Source organism: Monodelphis domestica, chromosome 2 (assembly GCF_027887165.1).
Source record: "Monodelphis domestica isolate mMonDom1 chromosome 2, mMonDom1.pri, whole genome shotgun sequence".
Classification (NCBI taxonomy): Eukaryota; Metazoa; Chordata; class Mammalia; order Didelphimorphia; family Didelphidae; genus Monodelphis; species Monodelphis domestica.
This window is the reverse complement of record NC_077228.1, coordinates 428,525,940-428,552,754: the sequence shown is the minus strand read 5'-3', so window position 1 is coordinate 428,552,754 and position 26,815 is coordinate 428,525,940. Positions and strand designations below refer to the sequence as shown.

The 26,815-nt window shown below is 36.9% G+C and overlaps 1 protein-coding gene across 1 annotated transcript in view; it reads right to left on the bottom strand.

Annotated features, from left to right (window-relative positions):
• Nucleotides 1-1,165: 1,165 nt before the first annotated feature.
• UST (uronyl 2-sulfotransferase) overlaps nt 1,166-26,815 on the bottom strand; it is a 396,229-nt gene continuing 370,579 nt past the window's right edge. Inside the window, exon 8 of the mRNA XM_001370770.4 lies at nt 1,166-6,208. Within this exon, the coding sequence (XP_001370807.1) occupies nt 5,925-6,208 (284 nt within the window). The 3' untranslated portion in view covers nt 1,166-5,924. The remainder of the gene's footprint in view (nt 6,209-26,815) is intronic.

The window sequence follows — 26,815 nt, the reverse complement described above, 5'->3', positions numbered from 1 at the left end:
ACTGCCACTGCCAAACCATACATAGCTATTTCCTGTTGGAACTCATACTTGGAAAGCTTTAGTAGAGTTGCGGCTTTTGTCGTGAAAGTTTTTAGGTAAAGTCAATAGTAAATCCCATAAACTCATGTATTGTTTTGTATTCTCAATAAAGGTTATTTTTCCATTTTTTAAATGATATTAATAGTGCATGTGCTCTGAGTAGTGAAGCATTTCCATATTCAGCTAAGGGGGAGGGATATGTGGTAACTAGAAACTTTTAAAGCCTTATTTATATGACACATTTTCTGTAATACAACAGGGCTTCCTAATAGTATACTGCAATAGAATTAGGCCTTCATAGCTCTTGGAGCAGAAGACCCAAATTTTAGTTTGATGTTTAGTTGACATGGGTCTGTATTAAACAACTGGTTTATATTCCCACAGTTCCCCCTATAGGTTATGGTCTTTGCTAGACCTGAAATATCAAGTTTGTTCATTGGACATATTTGAAGGGAATATATCATATGAGGGCTAATTTCTCTTGTACCTTCCTTGAATTTTATTGTAACTTCATGCAATCAAGTTGAACTTTAACGTGAGGCCTATTGGTTCTGTCCACACTACCTTTTTTCCTTCTGTCCTCTGGAGCAAGTCTTCCTTCTCATTCTCCTGGGGACTGTCAAGTTTACTTTGCATTCTGGCTTTGTTTTGTCCCTATGTTGCTGTTGCTAAATTGGCCTTCCATATAAGCAAAGTGATGGAATTGGACTTCACCAGAAATTGTTTCCGTTTGTTGACTTGGAACCATAGGAAACCGAAGGGAGATGATTTGGATTTGTGTTATCAAAGGCAAATAGGTGCAGTGTATTTAGGAGAGTGATTCCTGTAAGTAGTTCACAATTTTATTACTAGGTGACAAGTTGACATTGAAATTGTCCTTTCCCTAACTACAAATAAAAGTTTTTTTATCCTTACTCTTAAAAAAAAAAAAAAAAAAAAAAAAAAAGAAAACCTCAAATGGGGTCACAAAATCAGACATTAATGAAAATGACTGAACAACACACATACATATACACAGATGTATAAATGTTCACAGATAAATAAAAGTAGGATATATCACCATGTGAACATTATGTATCCACATTCTCCACCCCACTAGTAGAATACAAGCTATTGAAACCAGAGAGAGAGTTTTCCCTTTATTTTTTAATCCTCACCATAACAGGTGCTTAATAAGTTCTAATTAATTGGTTGAAGTCAGGGAGATCATCAGTGGAGTGGAGCTTCTAGGGTCTTCTTCAAGTTTACCTTGAGTTTAGCGCTCTGTCTCTCTGTCTCTCTGTTTCTCTCTCTTTCTCCCCCCCCCCCCTTCTCTCTCTCTCTCTCACACACACACACACCTTTCTACCTCTAGTTGTCTCTCTGCCTTTGTCCATTTCATCTCAACACACACACACACATACTGGACAAAGAGCAGGTCTTAAAGCCAGAGAGACCTGAGTTCAAGACCTGCCTCTGACATATCCTAGTTGAATAAATTGAGAAAATTATTACCCTCAATATTCGAGGCAGCTCCATGACTGAATTGAAAAGCTGTTGATCTAGATTCAGAAAGGGAAATTCCCCATCTTGAAGTTTTCTATGCAATGCAATCAAAAGTCCAGTTCCTGTTCCTACATGCTGTCCCCCCATTAGAATACAAACTCCTAAAGGGCAAGGCAAGGCATGTTTCAATATTGTCTTTGTATCCCCAGGATCTAGCACAGTGTCCACAGAACAAACTGAAACTCCCCACATAGCCCTCATTTCAAGTATCCTGAGTTTCTTTCACTGCAGTTACTGATGATTGGTTTGTTGCGTTTTTTGAAGAGTCCATTGAAAGTTCTCTGAGGTCTTTACATCATTGTCCTGGGTTGCAGAACAATCTTCAACAGTAAGGAAAGGCCACTACTTAATACTCAACATTGGAGGCTCAACTAATTTATTTTCTCTCAGCACAAAGCATTCTATGATGAACAATAACTTATTCTTCCAGTTGGTGTCAATGTATGGCAGATTGTTTCCCTGGAAGGAAGTAGACACTATAATTGTTCAAAGACCATGACGCTGAACGGTCATCGAGTAGGGTGCTTAGGAAATGTATGAATCTAAGCTATTTCATTTTTTATGAAAGTTCTGATGATAGTTCTTTTCTATAAAAGGTCTAGAAATACAACTCTCCAGTCATTGCATTTTTGCTGTCGTTGCTGTTCAGCTCGGGAAGGGACAAACTCCTAATGTTTTGTCCCTTTAAAGGAAAGAGTTTGAGGCAGTCAGTTTGGGACTTGAAATGATCCCCCTTTCCCCCCATTTTTGCTTATATACACAGGCTTGGAAGTTATTCACCTGATGGACATAAAATATTGTGATTCAGGCTGAGGTTCCCTGACATTGGAATTACTGCAGTGGATTCAGTGGAAATAGCAATTAAGCCAATTTTTGGATACTGTTTAGATGAAAACAACCAGATGATCACTCAAAGGATTCATTTTTCAATCCCTCTTTTGGTGCCTATGTGAAAATTTACAGACAAAGTAGGGTCTCATTTCAATATCACATTAGGAAAAGGAAAGCCTGGCCAACCAACGAAGCCAAAGGGCTGTATATGTGTGGAACTGCAAGGTTTTTATTTTCAGCTATCAACAGACTAGAAAAAAAAAAGCCAACTTATTTATATTCCTTTACCCTTAATGTGGGTACTGAATAAGTTAAAGAACATTTCATCCCAAACACAGATTGCTTTCATTTCAGCTAAGCTAATGTTTTGGTTCCTTATATATTTTCTTATTTTCATTAATGTCAAACACTGAACTTTTTTTTTCTTCTTAAAAAAAAAAAAGATTTACAAGCACTTACACGGTACTCAACACAAAGTAGGCTAAAGGCTCATAATAGTGACTTTTGCTTTTTAAAAAACATCCAGCAGACTAAAATAAAATCATTTTAATTAACTCCTTCCTGAGTAACTAAACCTTGGAATGTGCTGAAAAGTTATAATAAATAAGGCAGTCAAAGATTAACCAGCTTAACATGTATTTTCTTTTAAATTAAACTATGTAAAATGTACAATATATTTCATGATGTACAAACCGTGTGTGGGCCCAGAGCCAGAGAGACTTTTCCTTAAGTGCCAAATAAATTTACGGAGTACCTTGCCTTTGAGGGAGGGCGAGAGAGGAATAACTTAGAGGCAGTTTGTTAGTTAAAAATAACATTAAGGCCCAGCAACTAAATCAGTCAACAGTTTTTGTTTTTTTGTTATTAAGTGGTCAAGATAGAAATGCCTTTGAATTAATAGGAGAAGCTGACTAAAGGATTGGGATTAAATTTCAACGAGGTGGCACAAAGGGACCAAATGAATTCAAAGAACTGCTCTGATGATGGCATGATTTAGATCACCTTTGCTCATTTTTAAGGTGAGGATATAGTTTTTCTTATTTGATTATAAGGTTCCACAGTGTGTAAACTAATGATTTTTCTTTACATGTAATTTCATAGAAACCACTTAAAGTCCACAAGGCAGCAGATTCTCATTTTGTGTCTTGACACTGGTTATTAGCCAGGTTGCTTGTTAGGGTACCTTAATGGTAGTGCATAAATCCCTCGAATGAACATGAAGGACATTAATCTTTTAAGAACATTTCTTCTAAATGCTTATCTTCCTTGAACACTATAGCTCTTCTGAACTACACTCCTCTGAAGATGGAGCAGCACACCCAAATGGATGCCAAGTACCGCTCACACAGTCAGGCTGGTTCACGGCCAAGCTGATTTCCTGAGGCCATGGAGACTTCTTAATACATCTCATGATAAAGTAGCTTTGGGGAGGACTTGCCTATTGTCAGATGACTTGTTTTAGGTCTTGACTACCGTCCAATTTAAGTGGAGGGGGAAAACTCTGAACAATTTATGTGTATTTGAAGAAGCTCAAAAGATGCAGTTTGTAGAAAGCCCAGTTTGATTTAGTGTAAACTGGACCCCACTGATATGCTGTTGCTGCCACCTTCAGGCTAGTTTGTAGGTCCAATGGTGAAGTTGGCAAAGTTGGTCTGCATGCCCTCCTTTTCCCTTATTTTTAGATGGTTGTCAAGTAATCTTCACTAGTATTTAACCTGTTCTAGGGGTGTTTGCATTTTAATCCAAATGAATGCATCTCAAATTCTGCAATATCAGGAATCAAGAGAGTGGAGCCTGGTATTTTAGCACTGGGGTTCTATATCAGTACCTTAGAAAGCATGCTTTTTTGTCATGGCAGCCTTCTGTTGCTGAAGCTGGTATTACAAGGTTATTGATAAAACAAGGCTGTTTCTTTTGCCAGGGGTAGAACCGTGGTCCTGCTGTTACATACACTGAGTCCATCATCCTTGTCTCTGAAAGTAGCTGCTCACTGAAGGAATAGAAGCAAAAATATAATAGGTATTTCAGTGGATAGAGTCAGGTCTAGAGATAGGAGATTCTAGGTTCAAATCTGGCCTCAGATACTTCTTAATTGTGTGACTCTGGGCAAGTCACTCAACCCCAATTACCTAGCTCTTACTGCTCTTCTGTCTTTGAATGGAAACTTAATTTCAATTCTAAAACAGAAGCTAAAGATTATTTTTTTTTTAACAAAACCCATAATTAATATTGAGGGTATAATGGAAAGCATGCTGGATTTGGTGTGGAGGTTCTGAGTTTGAATTCTGTATAATCTTGGGCCAGTTTGAGGGCTTCATTTTTCTTATCTGTACAATTAAAAGTTTGTATTAGATAGTTTGGTAGCTGCATTTCAATATCATTGGTATAATTGGTTTTCTATGTATTTTATTTTATGCATTTAAAATGAATACTTTGCAAAGAGGTCCATAGGCTTCACCAGGCTTTCAAAGGGGTCTATATAATCTTACGATGTTAAATTGGTTCAAAAGTAAATCCTGTTAAAAAAAAAAGGGATTTTTTTTAACCCTTTGTGTCTTTTAAAGAAGCCTCATCTTTACTCTGTAGATTGCTGAATTAGAGATGGTCATTGTGACTAGCCTGAGCTAGTGGTAGGACTTCTTCAGGAGGTCTGATGTCTTGTGCCTAAGGTAGTAATTTGAGATTGCCCTTAGTACTGAAACTGCCCTTTCTACTTGGGGACTCCCCAAAGATTCTTTTTCTCACCCAGGTGACTGAATTAGCTATCTCAGCGGAGCTTGGCATATATTTTGAGCTTTCCAAGTAGTGCAAAACACAAAATTGGTTCAGTGTACAGCATGCAGAGCCCATAGCGATGTATGCTTATACTATTGTTCTTCTATGCTTACTCCTAAGAGCAAAGGTACTGATGAAACAACTGAACCCCATTTACCAGTTGAAATTCTTGAAGCTTCCAAGGCAAAAGTTCATCTGTGCTGATGGGCCCAATTCACTCCGGGAACTGCTTCTTATTTATATGCTTTTGTAATCTAAGCTGGCTATTCTGTTTCCTTTGTGACCTGCATTATTTTATGATCCTTAAAATTCCCCTGGATTTTCCTTGTGAAAACTGGCTTATGTTCCTATTAAGACAGACCTAGATTTTTCTATTACCGTGGAGGCAATTAATATTCTGCATGAGTTATTTTGCAAATGGCAGGCTATTTGAAAGTAGAATGTCCTTCCCAAACACAACAGTGAAAGCTATTTTATGATGAGATGTTTTGAGATGGAGCAATCTAGGGGGACTTAGAAAGGATCCTAGGGAGCCGAGAAAGACACACAATAAAATTAAACAAATAAAACCCGCAAAACCGGGTATCTCCCATTCACCCCATCATGTGGGAATGTTTTGTTCTTTTTAATGCACCTGTGCATTAATTTAGTCCCTTAAGGATTCTTTTTGAAACAAACAAAAACGCTCTCAAGAAAGAAGTATGAGTCCATCAGAGGTCAGCATGGTGCTTGCATCACCTCTTGTAGATGTCCTCCAACCATTTTTCATCATCTTGCTCCTCATCATCTATTGGTTCCTCAGTTTCCAGTGGAGTAGGAATAAAGAACTGTGGCCTCACAGGGGGCTTGCTGACATGAGACTTGAGTCCAAATTTGCGCTTGAGCAGGTGGAATTGCTCTTTGACAAAGTAGTAAAATTCATACTCATATCTCATACGTTGGTAGAGAATTTGAATGGCCTCAGGAGAAGGGACGGTCTTTTTTACTGTCACAGTCATGTTTCCAAGTTTCCTATGTTCTGAAAAAGAAAGAAACCATAAGCTCATTAGTATCCACTCTATAGTATATATATATATATATATATGTAGATATTTGTATATATATAAATATATATTTATGCAGAAATTTATACACACATAGACATGCACAGGTATACATCATTTGCTGTGCTTCACAGGTGTGTTTTTTACAAATTGAAGATTTGTGGCAACCTTGTGTTGAGCAGATCTATTGGCACCAATTTCCCAACAGTACAGGCTCACAATGTGTCCTTGAATCACATTTCAAACTTTTCCATTATTGTGATATTCTTGCAATATTTCAAACTTTTCCAGTATCATTATCTTTTATTGTGATCTATGATCAATGATTTTTACATTACTATTTTAATTGTTTTGGAGTACCACAAACAGTGACCATATGAGACAACAAATAACAATATTAAAACCAGGCCTATTAATAACCTACCATGGCCTCTAAATATTCATGAAAAAGGAAGAGTTAATTGGTGGGGCAAAGTTCATTGTTATCTTATTTTAAGAAATTGCCACTGCCATCTCCAATTTTCACCATCTTGATCAGTAAGCAGCCATCAACATTGAGGCAAGACCCTTCAATACCAAAAATAATATAACTTGCTGAAAAGCTCAGGCAGTAGTATTTTAGCAATCCATTAATTAAGGAATGTACACTATTTTTAAAGACATAATATTGTTGTAAGCTTAATAGGCTAAGGTATAGGGTAAACATAACTTTTATATACACTAGAAAACCATAACTTAATGTGACTCCTTTTATTGAAGTGGTCTAAAACTAAATCTACAATATCTCTGAGATATGCCTGTATGTATACACCATACATGCATACCTACACACATATATGTATTGACCAAACTCATTAATCAACTTAATCTACATCATGGAATTCTATGTTATCAATGATAACTAAAATAAGTAGCTAAGAGCTAAAGCTCTTAGGAAGGAAAGATCTGTTCTCAACATGAACTAGAAAACATTGATATTGGTCCCATGGTGGAGACTGATATTAGCTACTTAGACATATCCTGCATAATGGGCATTCTACATTTTACTTCTTAACCATACAGCATTCAGTAGTTTTCCATTTAAAAACATGTTTCTCAATAAATATATTTAACCAGCAGTTTTGAAATTCTTGAAATACACTTATTTTAGATGATCTTAATGGTCAAAGAAGACAAGGAAATATGATATTTTATTATAAATAATTATAACTGGCCAAAAATACTTTGAAGGCCCTACGCATAAAAGAAAAGACCATCTTTTAAAGAATAATATTCAGCTGGTGCTGCTGTTTCATAGTGAAAAATAGAGTATTACAGATAGTCCCCAGAGAATTTAAAAAAAAATGAACATTATACAGACAGTAATATAGTAGTGCATTGTGGTTGTGAACATGTCGAAACATATAACCTATGAGGGGCTTTGAAGGATAGACTCACAGATGTCATCAAGGACTTATAGGAAAAGAAGGGAAGGTAGGCAGATTATGGTGAGAGATAATAGCATATGTAGCTAGACTGCTTTTCTGGTATCTTCATGATGTTAGGAGAAAGGAAAGAAGACCTTCAGCACATTAGGTGTACCCTTGGGGGTTGATTTAGAAGATGTTGACCAGAGCTGTACAAGATGGGAAGGTACAGATGGGTGGTGATTGGCATTTCTGGGGAGAACTTCAAAATTGATAAATTAACATATTAACATACTTCAAAATACAATGTACAACACAGATTTATAGTACTCCATTCAAATTAATATTGATCTATACTTGTGTATTGATGAAAGGAATAGGTGGCAGTGACAGATATAAGAAACCTTTTACAACAAAGTCAATGAAAGGTAAACTTATACTTGGGTTTGTTGAGTCCTATATTCTTCTCTTATTCCTTCCTCCACTTTGGGCTCCATATTGGCAAACTAAAGAATATCCAGTGGAGAGTAACCTAGATAGGCTAAGGGCTATAGAGCATTCCCTACAAAAGTCATTTGAAGAGATGGAAGATGGTTCTCCATGAAAAGGAAAAACAAACATTTCCATGTGATAGCTGTCTTTAAGTTTTGAAATACTGGCATGTGAATTGGGGATTATTAGATTTTAGTATGTTTGCTTCCAGAGAACTGATTTAGGAGCAGTTAGTGAAGTTGTGGAAAAGTAGGTTTAGGTTTGATAGAAGGAAAGCTTTCTTAACGATGAGTGCTAATGAAAAGTGGAATAGGTTTCTGAAGAGAGAGTTTCCTTTCATTGGAGTCTTCAAGGGGAGACTAGATGGCCACTTGTCAGAGAAACTAAAGAAGGTATTGCTGTTGAAGTAAGGATGGAATTGAACAGTTTCTGGGGTTCATCCCAATTCTGAGATCGTGTGCTTCAATGCTTCATACTTGATTTTGGTGTCAAGGACAGAAACAAACAATTTTAAGGAGGGATCCCAGGTCAATTCTCTCTTCATTTCCCAGCTAGCTATACTCCTTTGGACTGGATTTCATTGTGCCCTAAGGAATTTCATCATCATAAAACTCATCATCCAGTGAGATTGCATCAGTCATGGTACTCCCAAGCAGCTAGGTGTTCCAGCAGATAGAGTGCTGGGCAGGAAGACTTGAGTTCAAATCTATTCTCAGACATAAACTATCTGTGTGACCCTGGGCAAGTCACTTAATCCCACTTACCTAGTCCTTGATGCTCTTCTTTTTAGAAATGATTAATTTAAACAATATCAGCAGGATTAGTATAAGTACCTAGATTTCTAAAGCAATCACTCTGAAGGTTGTCATTCATTGGGAAGCATAGGATGCAGTATTTTTGTTTAAAACAATCAATTCAAGAGTTTATAATTATCCCAATACATTATAAACCTGCATTGCATGGTATTTTAAAATAAGGTCATGAGCACATGTTCCTGTGATTTGCTTAAAGTTAAATAAGGAGAGAGAGAAAAATAAAACTCAGAACTTTGCAGTCTTATCTGAACCACTCACTAGATAGCAGCTCCTCTCCCTTAAGGTTCTTGCATAGTTGAATGATTTCCTCTTCTGCCATAGCAGAATTCAGGCCCAAGGATTTCTAAGAATGCAGTGAATCTGACTCAATTTAATAGTTTTAACTTTTGCGATGTTACTTTATAAAGAAGCAGGCTTCCCTTTTAAGATTAGTTTTGTGGTTTCTGTGTTTTCCACTAGGTGGATACAAAGGCTCAGGACATGGATGAACTGGTGCACCTCCTTTTCCTCATAGATGGAGGGGGATAACTCAACAAGGAAATAGTGATGGAACCTGGGGAGTGCATAACTGTCATCCCTACTCCCTTTAATTAATCAACCAATAAACATTTATTAATCATCTGCTTTGTACAAGGCACTGTGCTAAGTGCTGGGGATTCAAAAAGAGGCAAAAACCAGTCTCTGTCCTCTGACCTTATAAATCTAATAAAAATACCACTGTAGAGGGAGGCCTGTGCACCAGAGAGAGTTCCCTTTCACAATCTAGCTTTTAAAAAAGGAAATCTGGAACTTAGAATTATAGCACGTTAGACCTCACTTCAGATTAGAGATCACTTTAACAACTCCATTAAAAAATACAAAACAAAACAACCCTTACTTTCTGTCTTTAAGACAGAAAGGCTTCAAGGTGAATGAGGTTAAGTGACTTGTTTAGGGTCAAATAGCTAGTAAGTATCTGAGGCCAGATATGAACCTAAGTCCTTCCAACTCCAGTCCCTGTGTTTTATCCACTATATGATGTAGCCGCCCCATCTTCCACTTCAAAATGAAGACTATGACATCCATAAAGGACAAATCTCTTGTCCAGGTTATAAAGTGAGTTAGCAGTAGATTAAAAATGTCCTAATGGGAATATTTGTTTCAAGTTCCATTCTTCACATCCTGCCTTTATAATACAAGTAACACCTAGTCTTGCTGGACAGATAATAAAGATAGAGAGAGTACAGAGGTTTTGGAGGGACCTGTGCACATCCCCACCGCTGAAGCTTCCTGCCTGTATGACTGTAAGCATATCACTATGCCTCTTGGACTTCCTTCTCATCTGGGAAAGGGAATTGGGCTAACAGGTTTCTGAGGCTCCTTCTCGCTCTAGAATTATGGTTCTACACATGGCCACCTGAATTACTCAAAGCAATAGTGGGAAGTGGGGAGGGAGGAGAGGGATAATGAATCCAGAAACCAGAACTGAAATATCTATAATGACAGGTCTCTGGGCTTCCATTTTTGTCTGTGAAGTCTGTTTCTAAAATTCAGTATAAGAATAGCTAATATTTCTATAACCGTTTAAATGATCTCATTTGCTTCTCACAGCAACACCATGAAATAGGAGTTATCTTTATTTTAAGGATGAGGAACCTGAGGCTGAGTAAAATTAAGTGACTAGCCTAAGGCTGGGTTGTTTCTATGCTTTTCACACTTACAGGGTCATGGAGGCCCAGGATATGGGCTGACTGATACACACACCTCTGTTCAGTGCCTTAGGAATTGAGCTCAGGTCTTCCTGCCTCAATATCTAGTCCTCTATCTACTGTGCCACCTAGTTTCTTCTATACAAATTGTAATAGGCTGGGTCTTTTATGCACTGATTTTTTTAATAGATGAAATTGAAAGGATTTTTTTTAAATTAAGTATGGGCTGTGTTTGATGGCCTCCATGATCTCTTCCAACCTTGAAGATCTGGGATTCTTTGGTTCCTGCATAAAATTTAGAACTTAAATATAAATGTGAATTCTGTTCTTTGAATATGCCAGGATTTTAAGGACTCATTTTAAATATCTTGTCATATCTGTGTAATTTCTCTGCATCTGAATTATCAGACCTACTTATAATAACAAACTTTCAGCTCAGTAACAGAATATTATTAAATAGTACACAATGCAACCTCTTTTCAAGGCTGTTTTGCTTTTTTATGCCATTTATTCTCTCTCTCTCTCTCTCTCTCTCTCTCTCTCTCTCTCTCTCTCTCTCTCTCTCTCTCTCTGTTTCTCTCCCATCCTTCTCCTATATTTTCCTGTCTCTCCCTCTCTTCTCCCCACCCTTCCTCCTTTTCCCCCTGCCCTTGCTCTCCCCTTTTCCTTTTTCTTCCCCTCACACCCAGTCTCTCTGTCTTTGTATCTCTCAAACAACAGAGGGAACCCTTCTAGGTCCCAAGAATTTCCAAGTAGTAAAATTCCCTTCTACCCCTTGTATGATTAACTTTTTTTTTCAGCCCTCTGCTCTAGGGATTAGTGTTTTAAAATTGGAGTTGGGATGACCTGAATTTGAATTCTGCCTCTAACCCTTGTTACGTGAGTGACCCCAGGCAAGACAGCATTTAGCACAGTACATCATAAAAGTTTACTAAATGTTTACTGAGTTAGTCCCTCAGCCTCAATTTCCTCATCTATAAAATGGGAATAAAATAGCATATTAAGTGCTTTGTAAAGATTTAAGTACTAGATAAATGCTATCAATTTTTCTTACCATGATTTTCTCTGAAATCATTTCAGTTTTTCAGAGATAAAAATCAATTGCTACTGGTGGTGAAAAAAATAGGAAAGAATCCAAAAGGAAAAGGAAAAAAGACAAGCCATACAGATATGTATGGTGAGAGAGAAAAGGGAAAGTGAGTCATTAGTCCTGGGATAGGAAAAGGTGAGCAAATTGTTCTATCTGTAATTCAACAATATCCATGCAACTTCCAGTCTTAGAAAGTTGCCAACATCAATGAGTTCTTCTCCAGGACCACAAAGTATGTGTTACTGGTAGGACTTAAACCCTATCCCTCTTGTCTTCAGGGCTATCCCTCTATCCACTAAACAGAATGGGCAGAAAATCTAAACATTTCTATGAAACCATTGCTGAGTTTAAAAAAATGTTACTGCTTTCTAGAGCTATCATTTTGTAGGATCTAATATTTTAATCTAATAAAAAAATTCACTGATATTGTCAAAACTTTTACTACCTTTTTTTTCCCTGACATCAGAAAGTACAATAGACTTTCAAGGCTCCAGAAAATTCTATCACTTACATCATTTCTCATTAGCAATATATTTAATAAGGTGAAAATGGGCAGCAGGTAGCTCAGCAGATAGAAGAGCAGGTAAAAAAGAAAAGGAAATTCAGGAAGACCGGAATGCAAATCTGGCCTCAGATGCTTACTTGATTTGTGTGTCCTTGGGCAAGTCACTTACATTTGTTCGCCTCAGTTTCCTCATTTGTAAAATAAAGCAGAGAAGGAAATGGTCTCAGATATTTGATAGCTGTGTACCCTGGGCAAGTCACTTAACCCTGCCTATCTCCATTTCTTCATCTGTAAAATAAGCCGGAGAAGGAAATGGCAAACTACTTCAGTATCTTTGCCAAGAAAACCTCCAATGGGATTACAAAGAACCAGACATTACAAAATGGCCATAGGTGAGAAGTACTGTAGAACATGTTGACCTCTACTGTCATGGAGCTTTTCCTCAATAAGAGCATCCTAATACTGATGAAAGCACAGATTCTATTTAAATGTCAAATAAGATTACACAAGATATCATTACCCATGGAGCTTTCATAAATCCACATACAGTCTCTGATTTTTCCATCGAAAGGCAAGGAGATGAACTTGTGTGCTAAGTGTGTCAAAAGATCTTTATTTTACCAGCACTGCCATTCCTTCCACCTATCCAGGCTCCCTATGTCTCAGCAGGTGGTCTCTCCAGTGCTTTTCTGAGGCTGTGAAGTAGCCCTTCATATGGCCTCCATATTGAATTTTTTTGCAGACACAAAAGCTGGGAGGCATAGCTAAGAAGTTGAATGACAAAATTGGGATCTCTCCATATCACAAAAGGTTAGAGCAATGGGAATAAGCCAATGGGATAAAATGAAATAGGGATAAATCTAATATTCTGCAGTTAAAAAAAAAAAACCCTACCTTCTATCTTGGAATCAAAACTGCATATTAGCTCCAAGGCAAGAAGGGTGTTAAGGGCTAAGCAATGGAGGTTAAGTGACTTGCTCAGGGTCACCTAGCTGGGAAGTGTCTGAAGCCAGATTTGGCAAGTGGGTTAAAAAAGAAAAATCAACACAAGTAGAGGATTAGGGATATTTAGACAATAGTCACATTTGTAAAAGACCTGAGGGTTCTGGTGGACTAAAAGTCAGTGAGTCATCCTTGAAAAGAATTCTTAAAAAAAAAAAAAAGAAAAGAAAACCCAAAACAACACTGCATCACAAGCTTATCTGTGTCTGCCTTCTGCTGCAGTCAATGTAACAGGTGAGTCAGTCCATTGGTATGTACTCCAGATTTTAGGAAAACCCCAGTGTTTCCCTCCAAACATAACATTGACCTGAGTAAGTTACCAGCTTGGTTGTTTGAGGCAGGATCCAACTCTGGTCTGAATTCCATAAATGGTTCTAAAGGAAGGTATTAGGGCTTTAGGGTGGAGATTATTCTGTCCAATTCACAAGACAAGCATTTTTGAGGAAATTCATTTCTTGCTAAAATATCTTTTCATGGAGCTGGAACATGGCAGGAGAATAGTGCAGTGGGGAGTGGGGATGAAACATTATTTGTAAGTGGAAGTGAGCTATTTAAAGAAAAACCTGAGAAATGAAGAAACTCAAACACAGTGTGTTTGAGTGGAAAAAGTACCATTATTTGAGAGGAACTGGGTTGATATCCTACCTCTGATCTTTACTATCTGTGTGACTCTGGTAAAGTCATTTATCCTCACTGGGCCTCAGTTTTCTCATCTGTAAAATAGGAAATTTGGAAGGGAAGCTATGTGGCTCATTGTCTTGAGAGCCAGGCCTGGAGACAAGAGGGCATGGGTTCAAATCAGATTTCAGATTAGCCTTTTGACTCTGGATAAGCCATTAAACCCCAAATGCCTAGCTCTTGCAACTCTTTTGCCTTAGAATTGATACTGAGGAAGATATAGATACATACATAAATGGATACAAATAGATATATGGATAAACAGATTGATACGTATATATAATTTGTTCTGTAAGATAGCTCTCCAGGAGGGCAAATGGACACTGGAAGGCATTATGGTGATGTAAAAAATAAAAGGCAGTCAAAGGGGCAGCTGGGTGACTCAGTGAATTGAGAGACAGGCCTAGAGATGGGAAGTTGTGGGTTCAAATTTGACCTCAGACACTTCCAAGCTGTGTGACCCTGGGCAAGTCACTTAACCCCCATTGCCTAGCCCTTACCACTCTTCTGCCTTAGAACCAATACATAGTAGTGATTCAAAGACAGAAGGTAAGGGTTTTAAAGGGAAAAAAAATGGATTAGATGGCCTCTGAGGGCCCTTCTAACTCTAAATCCACCATCCTATGGAACTTCTTTTAAATTATAGGGAGAAATAAGGAATGACTACAATTAGCTCTAGTAAGAACTTGTATTCTTTTTATATTGGGAGACAGAGGTGACATTGTTTCAGTCTCGGTGGTAGAGAAGATAGTAAAACATAATGTATACTTTTGTAGCATAAAACTTTATTAAGAATGACCCATGTCTGATTCTCTTTTTCTATATATGAATACTAAGCTATGTAATAAAGCTATTTTCTTTTTCTTTAAACTCTTACCTTCCATCTTAGAATCAATACTGTGTATTGGTTCTAGTGCAGAAGAGTGGTAAAGGCTAGGCAATAGAGGTTAAGTGACTTGTCCAAGGTCACACAGCTAGGAAGTATCTGAGGTCACATTTGAACCCAGGACCTCTTGTCTCTCAATCTGGTTCTCAATCCACTGAGCCAACTAGCTGCCTTTAAGAAAGCTATTTTCTTTAAGGGCTAAAACTCAAAATCAAACAGGCTTCCCTCCTCCTGAGAAGTCACTAGGCATCAATATTGACACTTCTTTTATGCCCCATTCATGTGATCTATGGCTCAGGTACCATGGAAAATCTTTCTTAGTGATACTATTTGCTCTTCCAACAATTGCATGGAACATATTTCTAGTAAGATAATTTTCTTTTTTTTAAAAAAAATGTCTATAATACTGTTTTAAATGGCAAACCCCGCTGAGGTTCAAATTGAGCTACAAGAGGCAAAGATAATTTTTCACATCCCATTTTTATAGCCTTTATAGGCTTGCAGAGAGATTTTTCTCAAAACAGTCCTGTGAGGTAAACAGGACAGATATTATTATCATTCTCATTTAACAGATGCAGAAATTGAGGAGTTACCCATGATCACCCAGTAAATGTCTGAGACATCAGATTTGAAACTTCAGTCTCCAGACTTCTAGTTGATCTAATATGGCAAATCTCCAGATCTGCTGCCATTTGAAAGAGTTCAAACTCTTTGTAGACACAGTCTTAGAAGGGCAGAAGATTTCACTTTGCAATATGTTTTTCTAAAAGAAAACTTCTAAAAGTAGCATAAGAACTAGACTTTTTGGCAGGAGATACTCTACCTCAACAACTGGGATTTTGTGGCACCCATTGGTGTCTATATACAAGATTCCAAAACTTTTGTGCACTTTTAAGCTTTAATGATATAAATTAAATTTAATTCTTAGAAAGTATTTATTGCTAAGATTCTTTTGTTTTGGTAGAGCTAGAGCATGGGGTGGGGGAACTAATATTAATACCTATTAATGTTTAAAATGGCACTAAGACTTTTGAGACATGCTGTATACTCTCTGAATGCCTGGAGCAGGAGCTAAATGGAAATACATGCTTTTGTTTACTTCACATCCTCACCCAATTATTATTATCAGTATACTGCAGTGTATATATGGTCATTTCTCCCCTCTCTATGGAGGTATAAAAATTTTCAGTCTTTCTTGTGACCTTGTACTTCCAGTGGAAACAGGGCTCCATAAATAAGAGTACACAAAGAGGTAGTCGTCTCTTACCTACATGGCTGGGAATTCATAAAAAGTTATCTTTTTATTGCATTTAAAAATATTCCCTTTTATCTTTAAATAGAATAATAGTAATAGTGGATATAATCCTGGCCTTGGATTCAAGAAGTTCTGGGTTTGAATCTCACTTTCTTCACAGATTTGGCTGTGTGATCCTGGGCAAATCAGTTCACCTCACTGTACCTCTAGACAAATCTTTAGGGTTGTAAACTAGAGAAAGTTCTAAGCTCAATCAGCTGAGGAAACCCCCCCCCCCTCTCTATCTCACACACACACACACACACACACACACACACACACACACACACACACACAGAGGAATCAACATATAATCACATCCATATAGGTTTAAAAAATTGCACACATGATCGCATATATTTTCTTTTTTTTCCACATATATTTTCTCATTAGATTTTTACACTAGAGATGAGTAAGGCAGTTAGGATCACAGAATTTAGAACTGGAAGAGAATTTAGATACCTAATCCAATTTCTCCATGTTATAAATGGGGAAACTGAGGTCCACCAAGGTTAAATGACTTCTCCACTGTCACACAGTGAGTGAGGGATCAGGATAAAAGTTTATTTTTTATCTATTTTTTATAAATTGTTGGTTACATTAAGATTACTAGTTATCATCCCCCCCCCCTTCTGAAACATAGAAGCTACAAAAAATGTATCCATATATTATGCCTTTCATGTTTCTATTTATCAGTTCTTTCTCTGGAAATGGGCATTGAGAAGTTATTCTTTAAACATGACTTCTGTAGCTGTATATAATGTTCTCTGGATTCTGCTCTTTTTGTTCTTTACAATTTCATAAATATCTTTCCAAGTTTAAAAAAATTAACCTGTTCATCATTTTGTATGATATCAGTTAGTACTCCATCATAACTGTATAGCACAATTTGCTCAGCCATTCCCCAATTGATGACCATCCTCTTGATTTCCAGTTCTTTGCCACCACAAAGAGAGCTGCTATAAATATTGTAGAACATATAGGTTCTTATCCTTTCCTCTGATCTCCTTGCAAAACAGACCCAACAGTGATATTTCTGGGTCTAAGGGTATACATAGTTTTATAAATCTCTGGGCATAATTCTAAATTTCTCTCCAGAATTGTTGGATCAGTTGCAGTTCCATCAACAGTACACTACTCTCCCCATTTTTCTCTTTTATCATTTTAGTCAATCTAATAGGCATGAAATGATACCTTAGAATGTTTTGATTTGCGTTTCTCTGATTAGTAGTGATTTAGAGCATTTTTTCATATGCCTATATGTGGCTTTGATTTTTTTTATTCCAAAATTACCTATTCATATCTTTTGATCATTTATCAATTTGGGGATGGCCCTTATTCTTATAAATTTGACAATGTTCTCTATAAGTTTTAGATATGAGACCTTTTATCTGAGAAACTGTCTATATAACATTCACTCCAATTTTCTGCTTTCCTTCTAATATTGATGTTAGTTTTACTTGTGCAAAACTTTAATATAATCAAAATTATACATTTTACATCTCACAATGTTCTTTATCACTCATTTATTCATAAGTTCCTCTCCTATCCATCAGTCTGAAAGATAATATGTTCCCTGTTCTTCTAGTTTGCTTGTGATGTCTTCTGTTATGTCTAGGTCATATATCCATTTTGGTCTTTTCTTAGGGAATGGTGTAAGATATTGGTCTACTTCTTGTTTCTGCCAAACTATTTTCCAACTCTCTCAGCAATTTTTATCAAACAGTGAGTTGGATCTAACTTGTTGGAAGTTTCAGTGGCTAGGTGAATCAGCTATATTTTTTCACATTGTGCATTCTGACTTTGAAGTGTACACAACATGTGTTTTTTTCATCTTGAGACTTAGAGAAATCTTTGGGACAATCTGGGAAAAGGGCTGTCTGTGGAGACACATACCTGTAATCCCTGCTAGTAGGGAGGCTAAGGTTGGTGGATTACTTGAACTCGAGTTCTGAGTTATAGTGGTGTAGGTCAGTTGGGTGTCCATACTATGTCTGGCACCCATATGGTTAGTCCTTGAGAGCAGAGGGTCACTAAGTTGCCTAAGGAGGGTAAGGAGGGTAAATTGTCCCCCAAAAGTAAAGAAGCAGATCGAAATTGTGTTGATCAGCAATGGGATCAGGTCCACAAGTAGCTATTGCACTTCTAGCTTCAGAAGTTAGGTTAGGGAGAACCAGGCTAAAAAATAAAAATAAAAAAGGAGGGATTGGGGGAAAGTTCCATAATTCTGAAAAAAAAATGTTTGCAATGCTGACAGCATTTTTAACACCACCTGCATACTGATGTTGCATGACTACAAGATTGATTTTAGATGTGTCATTAGTCTGGACTAAGTACTTTCTTAGTTGAGGGTAATGCCTGGTAAAACTTTCTATTTTGAGACCACAAGTTCACTCAGGGCACATTTAACTTAATTTATTTATTTTATGTATCTTTTAAAAAACTGATTTAGAATATTTTTCCATGGTTCCATGATTCATGATTTTTCTCTCCCCTCTTTCCTCTCCCCTCCCGGAGCTGACAAGCAATTCCACTGGGTTATACACGTATCATTGTTCAAAACCTATTTATTTCCATGTTATTCAGATCTGCAATAGCGTGATCTTTTAAAGCCAACACTCTCAGGGCACATTTTAGGATGAGGTCAGATTTATAAAAGAAGCTATGGAATGGGGGGCCACTGCTAATTTTCCTTCACTCCTTTTCTGTCCTTTCTGAAAATACTGCATTGTGGTGTCAGAAAGCCTGGAGTTATTAATACTTAAGGCAGCTAGGTGGTTTGGTGGAGAGTGTGTGGGGCCTGGAGTAAGAAATACTCATTTTTGAGTTCAAATCTGGCCTCAGATACTCACTAGCTATATGACCTTGAGCAAGTCATTTAACCCTGGGTGCTCCAGTTTCCTCAGCTATAAAAATGACCTGGAGAAGGAAATGGCAAACCACTACAATATCTCTGCCAAAGAAACCCCAACTGGAGTCAATAAAGAGTTGGACAATACTGAAACAACTAAGCAAGAGCAATGATGAATGCTTTACAAGCAAAGGTGTGATAGAAGATGCCACAATCTTCAATGGTAACCTAAATATACATATGTAAAAATACATGTACCTCCTTTCAGACCCTGCCCCAGGTGTGCATCATTGACTGCATTCATTTAATAAAAATGCCAATTCTGTTAAAGCAAAAACATCTGTGTTCACTACTGAATGCTGCTACAATAATGTGGTTCATTTAGTGAACATTTTGCCCTCATTTTTCAATGCTTTTGAATTCGGTGTCCCCATTAGCAAAAATAAAATGCTTCATTTAGAAAGCAAATATTGACCCAGTGGCAAATGAGCCTGCCATGGTTGTAATTGAAACTATGGATTTTTCACCAGCCGTCAAAACAAAGTAATAATATATATATATCTGATTGGAGAAGGCCAGGTTATTAGCCTTCCACCCAGATGGCTGGAGCTTGAGGTCCCTTTTCCTCAAGGACAGCCCTCACTAGCTGAATCTGCCAGTGGAATGCATGCCAACTGCTAGATTAACCAGATAGTTACTGGACTCGTTGTGATCTGGGGAGGGAATTTTGAGGTTTTGTCCTTGTCACACTAAGCAAACTGGAAAGATTTCTTTGGACTATACCAGATAATACTGTCGATGAGTAATCTGCTTGCCTTCGAGGCTGGACAATGATCAGGATGTTACTCTGAAAACAGGCTTAAGCAAGGGGCCATAAGCAAACTTTGCTTTCCTGCCCAGGACCTGGGCATTTTGGCAAAGGGAATGGTCCTTTCCTAGGCTGCACTGACATTATGTTTGGACTAGTTCATAATCTTTGGTGCTCTTAAAAAGGTCTTTTAATGTAAATAAAAAGGAAATCACAGAACTGCTCCTTGAAGTCACCCTTACCACCTCTCTTCATCTGTCAAACAAGCATAATGGAAAAATGATGTAGGCTTGGCTCTATGCCAGAGTAAACACTTTGGAAATGCTATGTAAACCCAGCTGTTGCACCAAAGGATGGGGCCTCATTTTTATGACCTTCAAGATGGCTGGCCATATGCAAAATCACAAAACCTCCCCACTCACTTTTATTATAGTTTTCAAGTTCTATGGATTCGATAATAAACATTCTCTTCATTGCTCCCTGAAACTGACCAAAATCTATAGGTGATAACTATGTCTTCTTGCATTTCAGCCTTATTTTACTCTGATCTGATGATTATTTGCCTAGATTGAATATGAATTTCAAAACTAAAATTTTATTGTGAGTAAGGAACAGAAGCATCATATGCAAGTTAGTACACTAGATAGAGCCCAGAGCTCAGAATTAGGAAGATTTAAAATCAAGGCTTAGACACTTAAAAATTGTGTGATCCTGGATAAGTCACTTAACTTCCATCTGCCTCAGTTTCCTCAACTGTAATATGAGGATAATATCCACATCTACCTTCAAGAGTTATTGTGAGGATAAAATGAGATGATAATTATAAAAGGGCTTCACACAGTACCTAGTAAGCACTACATAAATGTTAGCCATCATTATTATCATCATCAATAATATTATTTTCAAATGTAAACTCTTTACAGGAATGGAAGTGATAAGCTTCCAAATGCAACTTTTCTGTTGAGTACTTAAAAAAAAAAGTGTGGCCTGATGTGTATGGGTCAAGTAAATACCAAGAAATCTCTGGCTCAGAAAGAGGATAATAGTGGCTTTTCTCTTTGAAAGAGGTGAGATAGATGTCAAGGTCAGCCTGGCTCTAGCTGGAGCATTGGTGTGATAGAAAGAAAGCAGCATCCACACACATCTGAAGGCTGGCCAAATGGCTGCTGATCCCATAAAACCCCACACCAGGCTGGGCCGTCCTGAAACTGTGTGAACATGATGCTTGTCACAGATTGAGTAAATTCATTTCCTGAATTATAGAGGGAGGCCACACAGTTCAAACCCATGAAATATAGCTACAGTGTGTGCCGACTCCCCTGCAGCTGCATCCAACGGAAGCAAATATGTGTCACTGTGGTTTTCAGTGATGTACGGGTTGAGAAGGGCCCTCGTTTGATATGTCACTCAAATGATCGATGAGATGCTAAGCCCAGCTTTGCAGAGGTACCCCAATTAGAAGGGAGAAGGAACAAAAAGGGCTTCATGGCAGACCCAGGACTGAGGTCTAGTAAAGTAAACAGAAGTTTCTGTAGTCATCTTTGTGGAGCAGAAAAATATAAATAATTGCAAAAATAAATAGGTGAACTTATTGAAAAAATAAATTGGGTCTGCATAGTTCTTTGAATTTCAAAGAGAACTTTTTCTTCTCTGGTTACTTCTTCGTAATGCAGATTTTTGTTTGTTTTGGTGCTTATCAGAACATTAGTTCCTAGAGAGTGAGGCTTGTCTCATTTTTTGTATCCCCTATGCTACCACAGTTCTTGACACATAAAAGGCATTGAAACAATGATTGTTAATTGGTTGGTTGCTTGCTAGAAAGTGCTTGAATCTCATAATGTAAGAGAACACAAGCACTATTCCAGGAGCATGTGAATTCCTACAGGGCTGAATGTATTTCAATTTTGTCTTTGTGTACCTAGCACCTAGCACAATGGCTAGCATATGGCAAGCAATGAATATTTTTTTGTATTGAATTGAGTTTATCATGACCCTTCTTTGTGTGGCCATCTGAAAGGGCAAACTAAGAGGAGAGAGTGGTTAGCTAGTGCCTGACATCTACAAGATCAATTAGTCAACCTATGGTTGTTGTAATGGCCATGGGTGTTGACACCCTTTAGGAAAGACACTAAGTCAGTAAAGCCACATGTTCTCAAAAACATCTGTACAACGGTGCTTGAGGTTATAGCAGGGGGTCTGATATTCAAGTTAGCATCAGGGAAGCTCTAATTTGGATTTGTTCTTTCTTAGAAAACAACCAAAAAGAGCTCTGAAATAATCATCTCCTTTCCTTTGCACTCTCCTTGGAGCAAATTGATCAAGAAACATTGATTAAAACCCTGCTGATCAATTCATTCAACTCAATAAATATAACCTTTCAGTACATATCTCAGTCAAAGAGCCTAATAAATACTATTTTTTGATAATAGCAATAGCAATGAAATGTGCTTTGCTATCCTGTATACTATGAACTTTTTGCTGATAGAGTTCTCTCTTTTAAATAGGGGTCAGTCTTCATTTCACTTGCCAGAGCAAGGTCAGCTATTCTCGTACCTCCATTATATTTCATGAATATGTGTTTTATTGCTGAATGAATGGAGGACTGTCAATCATCAAAATTAATAGCCTATATGCTCTCTATGGAATGCTAAACATGGTGAAATTTTGATAAACTCTTGAGAGGCTTTGGATGAAGTGGCTGTTTATGGAGACCTAGGCATGCAGAGAAGTGACATATTTAATCTCTTGTCTGGGCATTAAAGGGTGATGGTCAGTGAGAGGTGCTACTCAAAATAACCCATTCCCTAGTGGGGAAAGTGTGAAATGAAGTTCCAAGGATGCTGTCAGTCCTACAAGAAGATTTTGCAATTTGCCTTTAAAATAAAACCTATATTATTAGACTGATTACGCAGAATGTTGCAAGATTGTCGTATAGGCACTAGATTCCTCATGGGTTGAAAGTGGGTACAAGTTTGCCCACCATGCATCCCTCCTCTTCAGTAAACTAATATGAGTCGGTTTGAAGAGAAGCTCCAAAAATACATCTTTTATATCTGAGAGCAACTCAGGGACACTTTTGCAAACTGACTTGCAAGAATTCGTTTGCATGGGAATATAATCAGGTAAAAGGGATCTAGTAATATATGCTTATTTTCAGAAAATTTTACATTGACCAAGATATTTCAAGAGCCATAAAGCTAATCTGCAGAGGAAATATCAGAAGACTGTAGCTTCTACCACAGAGAAAGGTGTTGATATGTGTTATTAAGACTTGCTAAAGATAGCATGCTTTGGGTTTTTAAGTTCATGGAAGTTTAAGTGACACAAGAGATCTGATTTTTTAAACTGCAGAATACAATTTAAAAAAAGCTCAAAAAATGTCTGCTTGGATACTGTTCTGATATAATTGAAGATTTGTTAAGAAGGCAAATTATCAAAGTTGAAGTTGAAACAAGCATTGGTACTGAATTATTTCTAGAAATAGTTGGTGGGGAGATGCTGATGCTCTCTGTCTCTCTGTCTCTCTGTCTGTCTCTGTCTCTGTCTGTCTGTCTGTCTCTGTCTCTCTGTCTCTTTCAGAAGAAAGTTGTTTACTTCTGAATAAAAAGGGAGGGCAGGGAGCTTCCATATGGAAAGGAGGAAAAAATGATAGATTGAGTACACAAAAAACTGTGGAAAATTGCTTTAGTATCAGACTATGAAGGAAGGTAATCAGAGGGATAATTATTTAAACTGAGTGATATGTTGCCCGCAGCTATGAAGAGATCAGAGTTCTCGAACACCAAGCACTGGGAATATTGAGGAAAAGTTGACAGAAGGGGTTTGGAGGCTAAGCTAGCTTGAAGCTGGAGGTATTTACTCTCTCTGAGTGCTTTTTCTTTAAGATAAAATCAGGATAAATTATAAAGGAGCAGTCTAATTAAATTTGGGGGATAAGATCAACCTTTTATTTGACTGATTAAAGGGGTAGTTCTTATTTCTTGAAAGAAAAACATACTTTCTGGGTCATATGTGTACAGATATGTACACATATGTACATATGCACATACAAAATCAAGTTATTATACTAGAAACTGATGATAGAAAGGCAAAACAAAATACAATCCTTGGCCTTAAGGGAACTATATATTTACTAAGTGGATATAACAGATTAGTAAATAAAATACCATTTTATGTTTTGTTTCTGTTTATTTTTTTAAAGAACTTTTTTTCAAAAAAGAAAGAAAGCACTGAAAAAACTTTGTAGCTCATTCTGCTGGATAATTTTATCTGTATAGCCTAGCACAGTGCCCGGAACTTGGTAGCCCTTAATAAATGCTTTGTGATAGCCTACTCATAATGGAGACTCATTGTTTTGTAAAAAAGTGATACAGGCATAGTTTTTTCCTGGCCATGAAAAAAAAAAGACTCTGACCCTCAGGGATTGGAAATACAAATCAAAACATAAACAAGATGGTAAATGTTGCAAGACAATTAGAAGATCTTTGTTGTTTAATTCAAAAAGCATTTATAAGAGTGGAATACCAAATGGTGTTGTAGGGCCAGGGGTTAATTCTTTTTTTTTTTTAAACTTCTTACCTTCTGTATTAGAATCAATACTGTGTATTGGTTCTAAGCCAGAAGAGTAGTACAGGACAGGCAATGGGGGTTAAGTGATTTGCCCAGAATCACACAGCTAGGAAGTGTCTGAGGCCAGATTTGAATCCAGGACCACCTGTCTCTAGACCTGGCTCTCAATCCTCTGAGTCACCTAGCTGCCCCTCACCCCCAGGGGTTTAATTCTAATGAAAATTTTAAAACACTTGTTCATTGTCATTGGGACTTAACACTCAAACACACACACAGATGGCATGAGAACATTTGTAGAATTGGATCAAGTGCAAAGTAACTTAGTGCAGCTAGTCTATATAAATGCTGAAGAACTGGAGAGAAATCAGAACATTATTCACAATTCAGGTAGAGGGACCAAAAAAAATCAAAGGATATGAGGCTACTGAAATTTAACAACATAATCCATTCTCCGTGGGGAGTACAAGAGCTTATATATTTCCTTTTGTAGAGATTGGTAGTATAAAGAAATGCTGATGATTTATGGAATTTTATTTTATATACTGCCACTTAGCTAAAGTTGTTAATTGTTTCAATTAGGTTTTCAGTTGATTCTCTAAGTATACCATCATATCATTTGCAAAGTTTGATAGCTTTATTTCCTCATTGCCTATTCCAGTTCCTTCAATTTCTTCTCTTAATTGCAATAGTTAGCATTTCTAGTATAATATTGAATAATGGGGATGAATGGGCATCCTTGCTTCATTCCCGATCTTACTGGGAAGGTTTCTCACTTATCCTCTTTACAGATAATGTTTGCTGATGCATTTAGATAGATGCTATTTATCATTTTATGGAACATTCCATTTATTCCAGTGTTCTCTAGTGTTCTTAATAGAAATGGATTCTGGTTTGTCAAAAGCTTTTCCTTCATCTGTTGAGATGATCATACGGTTTCGGTGGTTTTATTATTGATACGGTCAATTATGCTGATAGTTTTCCTATTATTCTACCATTCCTTCATTCCTGGTATAAAACCACCTGGTCATTTTGGCTACAATTTTATTAAAATGTTTGCATCAATATTCATTAAGGAGATTGGTCTATAGTTTTCTTTCACTGTTTTGTTTTTCTTTTCCTGGTTTAGGTATTAACACCATATTTGTGTCATAAAAGGGATTTGATAGAATTCCTTCCTCAATAATTTCCCCACATAGTTTACATAGTATTGAAATAGATTATTTTTTAAATGTTCAGTAGAATTCACTTATGAATCCTTATGGACCTAGGGTTTTTCTTTCTTTAGGAAATTCATTGATGGTTTGTTCAATTTCTTTTTCTGAAATGAGGTTAAATATTCTATTTCTTCTTCTGTTAATCTTGGTAATTCATATTTCAAAAATATTCATCTATTTCCCTTAGATTGCCAGAGTTATGGCATGTTATTGGGCAAAATAGCTCCTAAAATTGCTTTAATTTCTTCTTCATTTTTATGAATTTTCCCTTTTCATTTTTTATACTGATAATTTAGTTTTATTTCTTTTTTTCATCAAATTAACATGATTGATCTATTTTCTCCCCCCCCCCACAAACTAGTTCCTTGCCTTATTTATTGATTCAGTTATTTCCTTGCTTTCAATTTTATTCATATCTCTCTGATTTTCAGAATTTCTAATTTTTTTAAAGTGGAGAATTTTAAATAATCTCTTACAAAGATCAGAAGAGAGTTCTCTGTTCATAATCACAATTTTGGAGGAAATATCAAACTAGAATTTAGAAATCAAAATTCTTTTAAGCTATCTGAGTACTGGGAAAGTTTATTTGGCAAAATTTCTGATAAGGAGGATGGAATACTGAGAGATGCTTGATTTTACAAACAGCTTAATTTCCTGGGAGAGAAGTGGGGTGGAGGAATGAATATGGGTAAGTAACAATTCTGATCCTATTCAAAATGCACTCAGAAGACAGATATTCGCAGATGTTGGGAAAGAGCAGAGGAGATAAGAAATGATAGAATTAAACTGAAAAGCTCAAGATCCTCCAAATTTAATTAGAGAAGAGATTAATTGTCTTATAGGTAGAGGCACATACTTCCATCATACCTTAAAAGTATTAGACTGAGCAAGTCAATTGCCTAAAAAATTGTGTAAGACACAAATATATCAGTTTTACATATTTTGAATCATCTGAATTAGCTATCATACAGTATCTTCTTCAAATATTATAAATGTCAGATGGTTGAATAATTGATGAATTATTTCCCAGAAACATTTTTTTCTCCTACATTTCTCATATTCACAATAGCGTAACTGAATGTAAATATGTTCTCTGATTTATGACTTTGTAATAACCTTTGGTCCTCAAGTGCTTTTACCAAATGATTTACTATGGCCTCTGCTGGACTTATTTGGTATCTAGACTGTCTACAGACATCGCAGCTCACAGAGTTAAAGCCTATATTAATGTATCAATACATAGAAGCAGGCCTCTTTGGCTTCACTGAGGGCAGGATTTTTTTT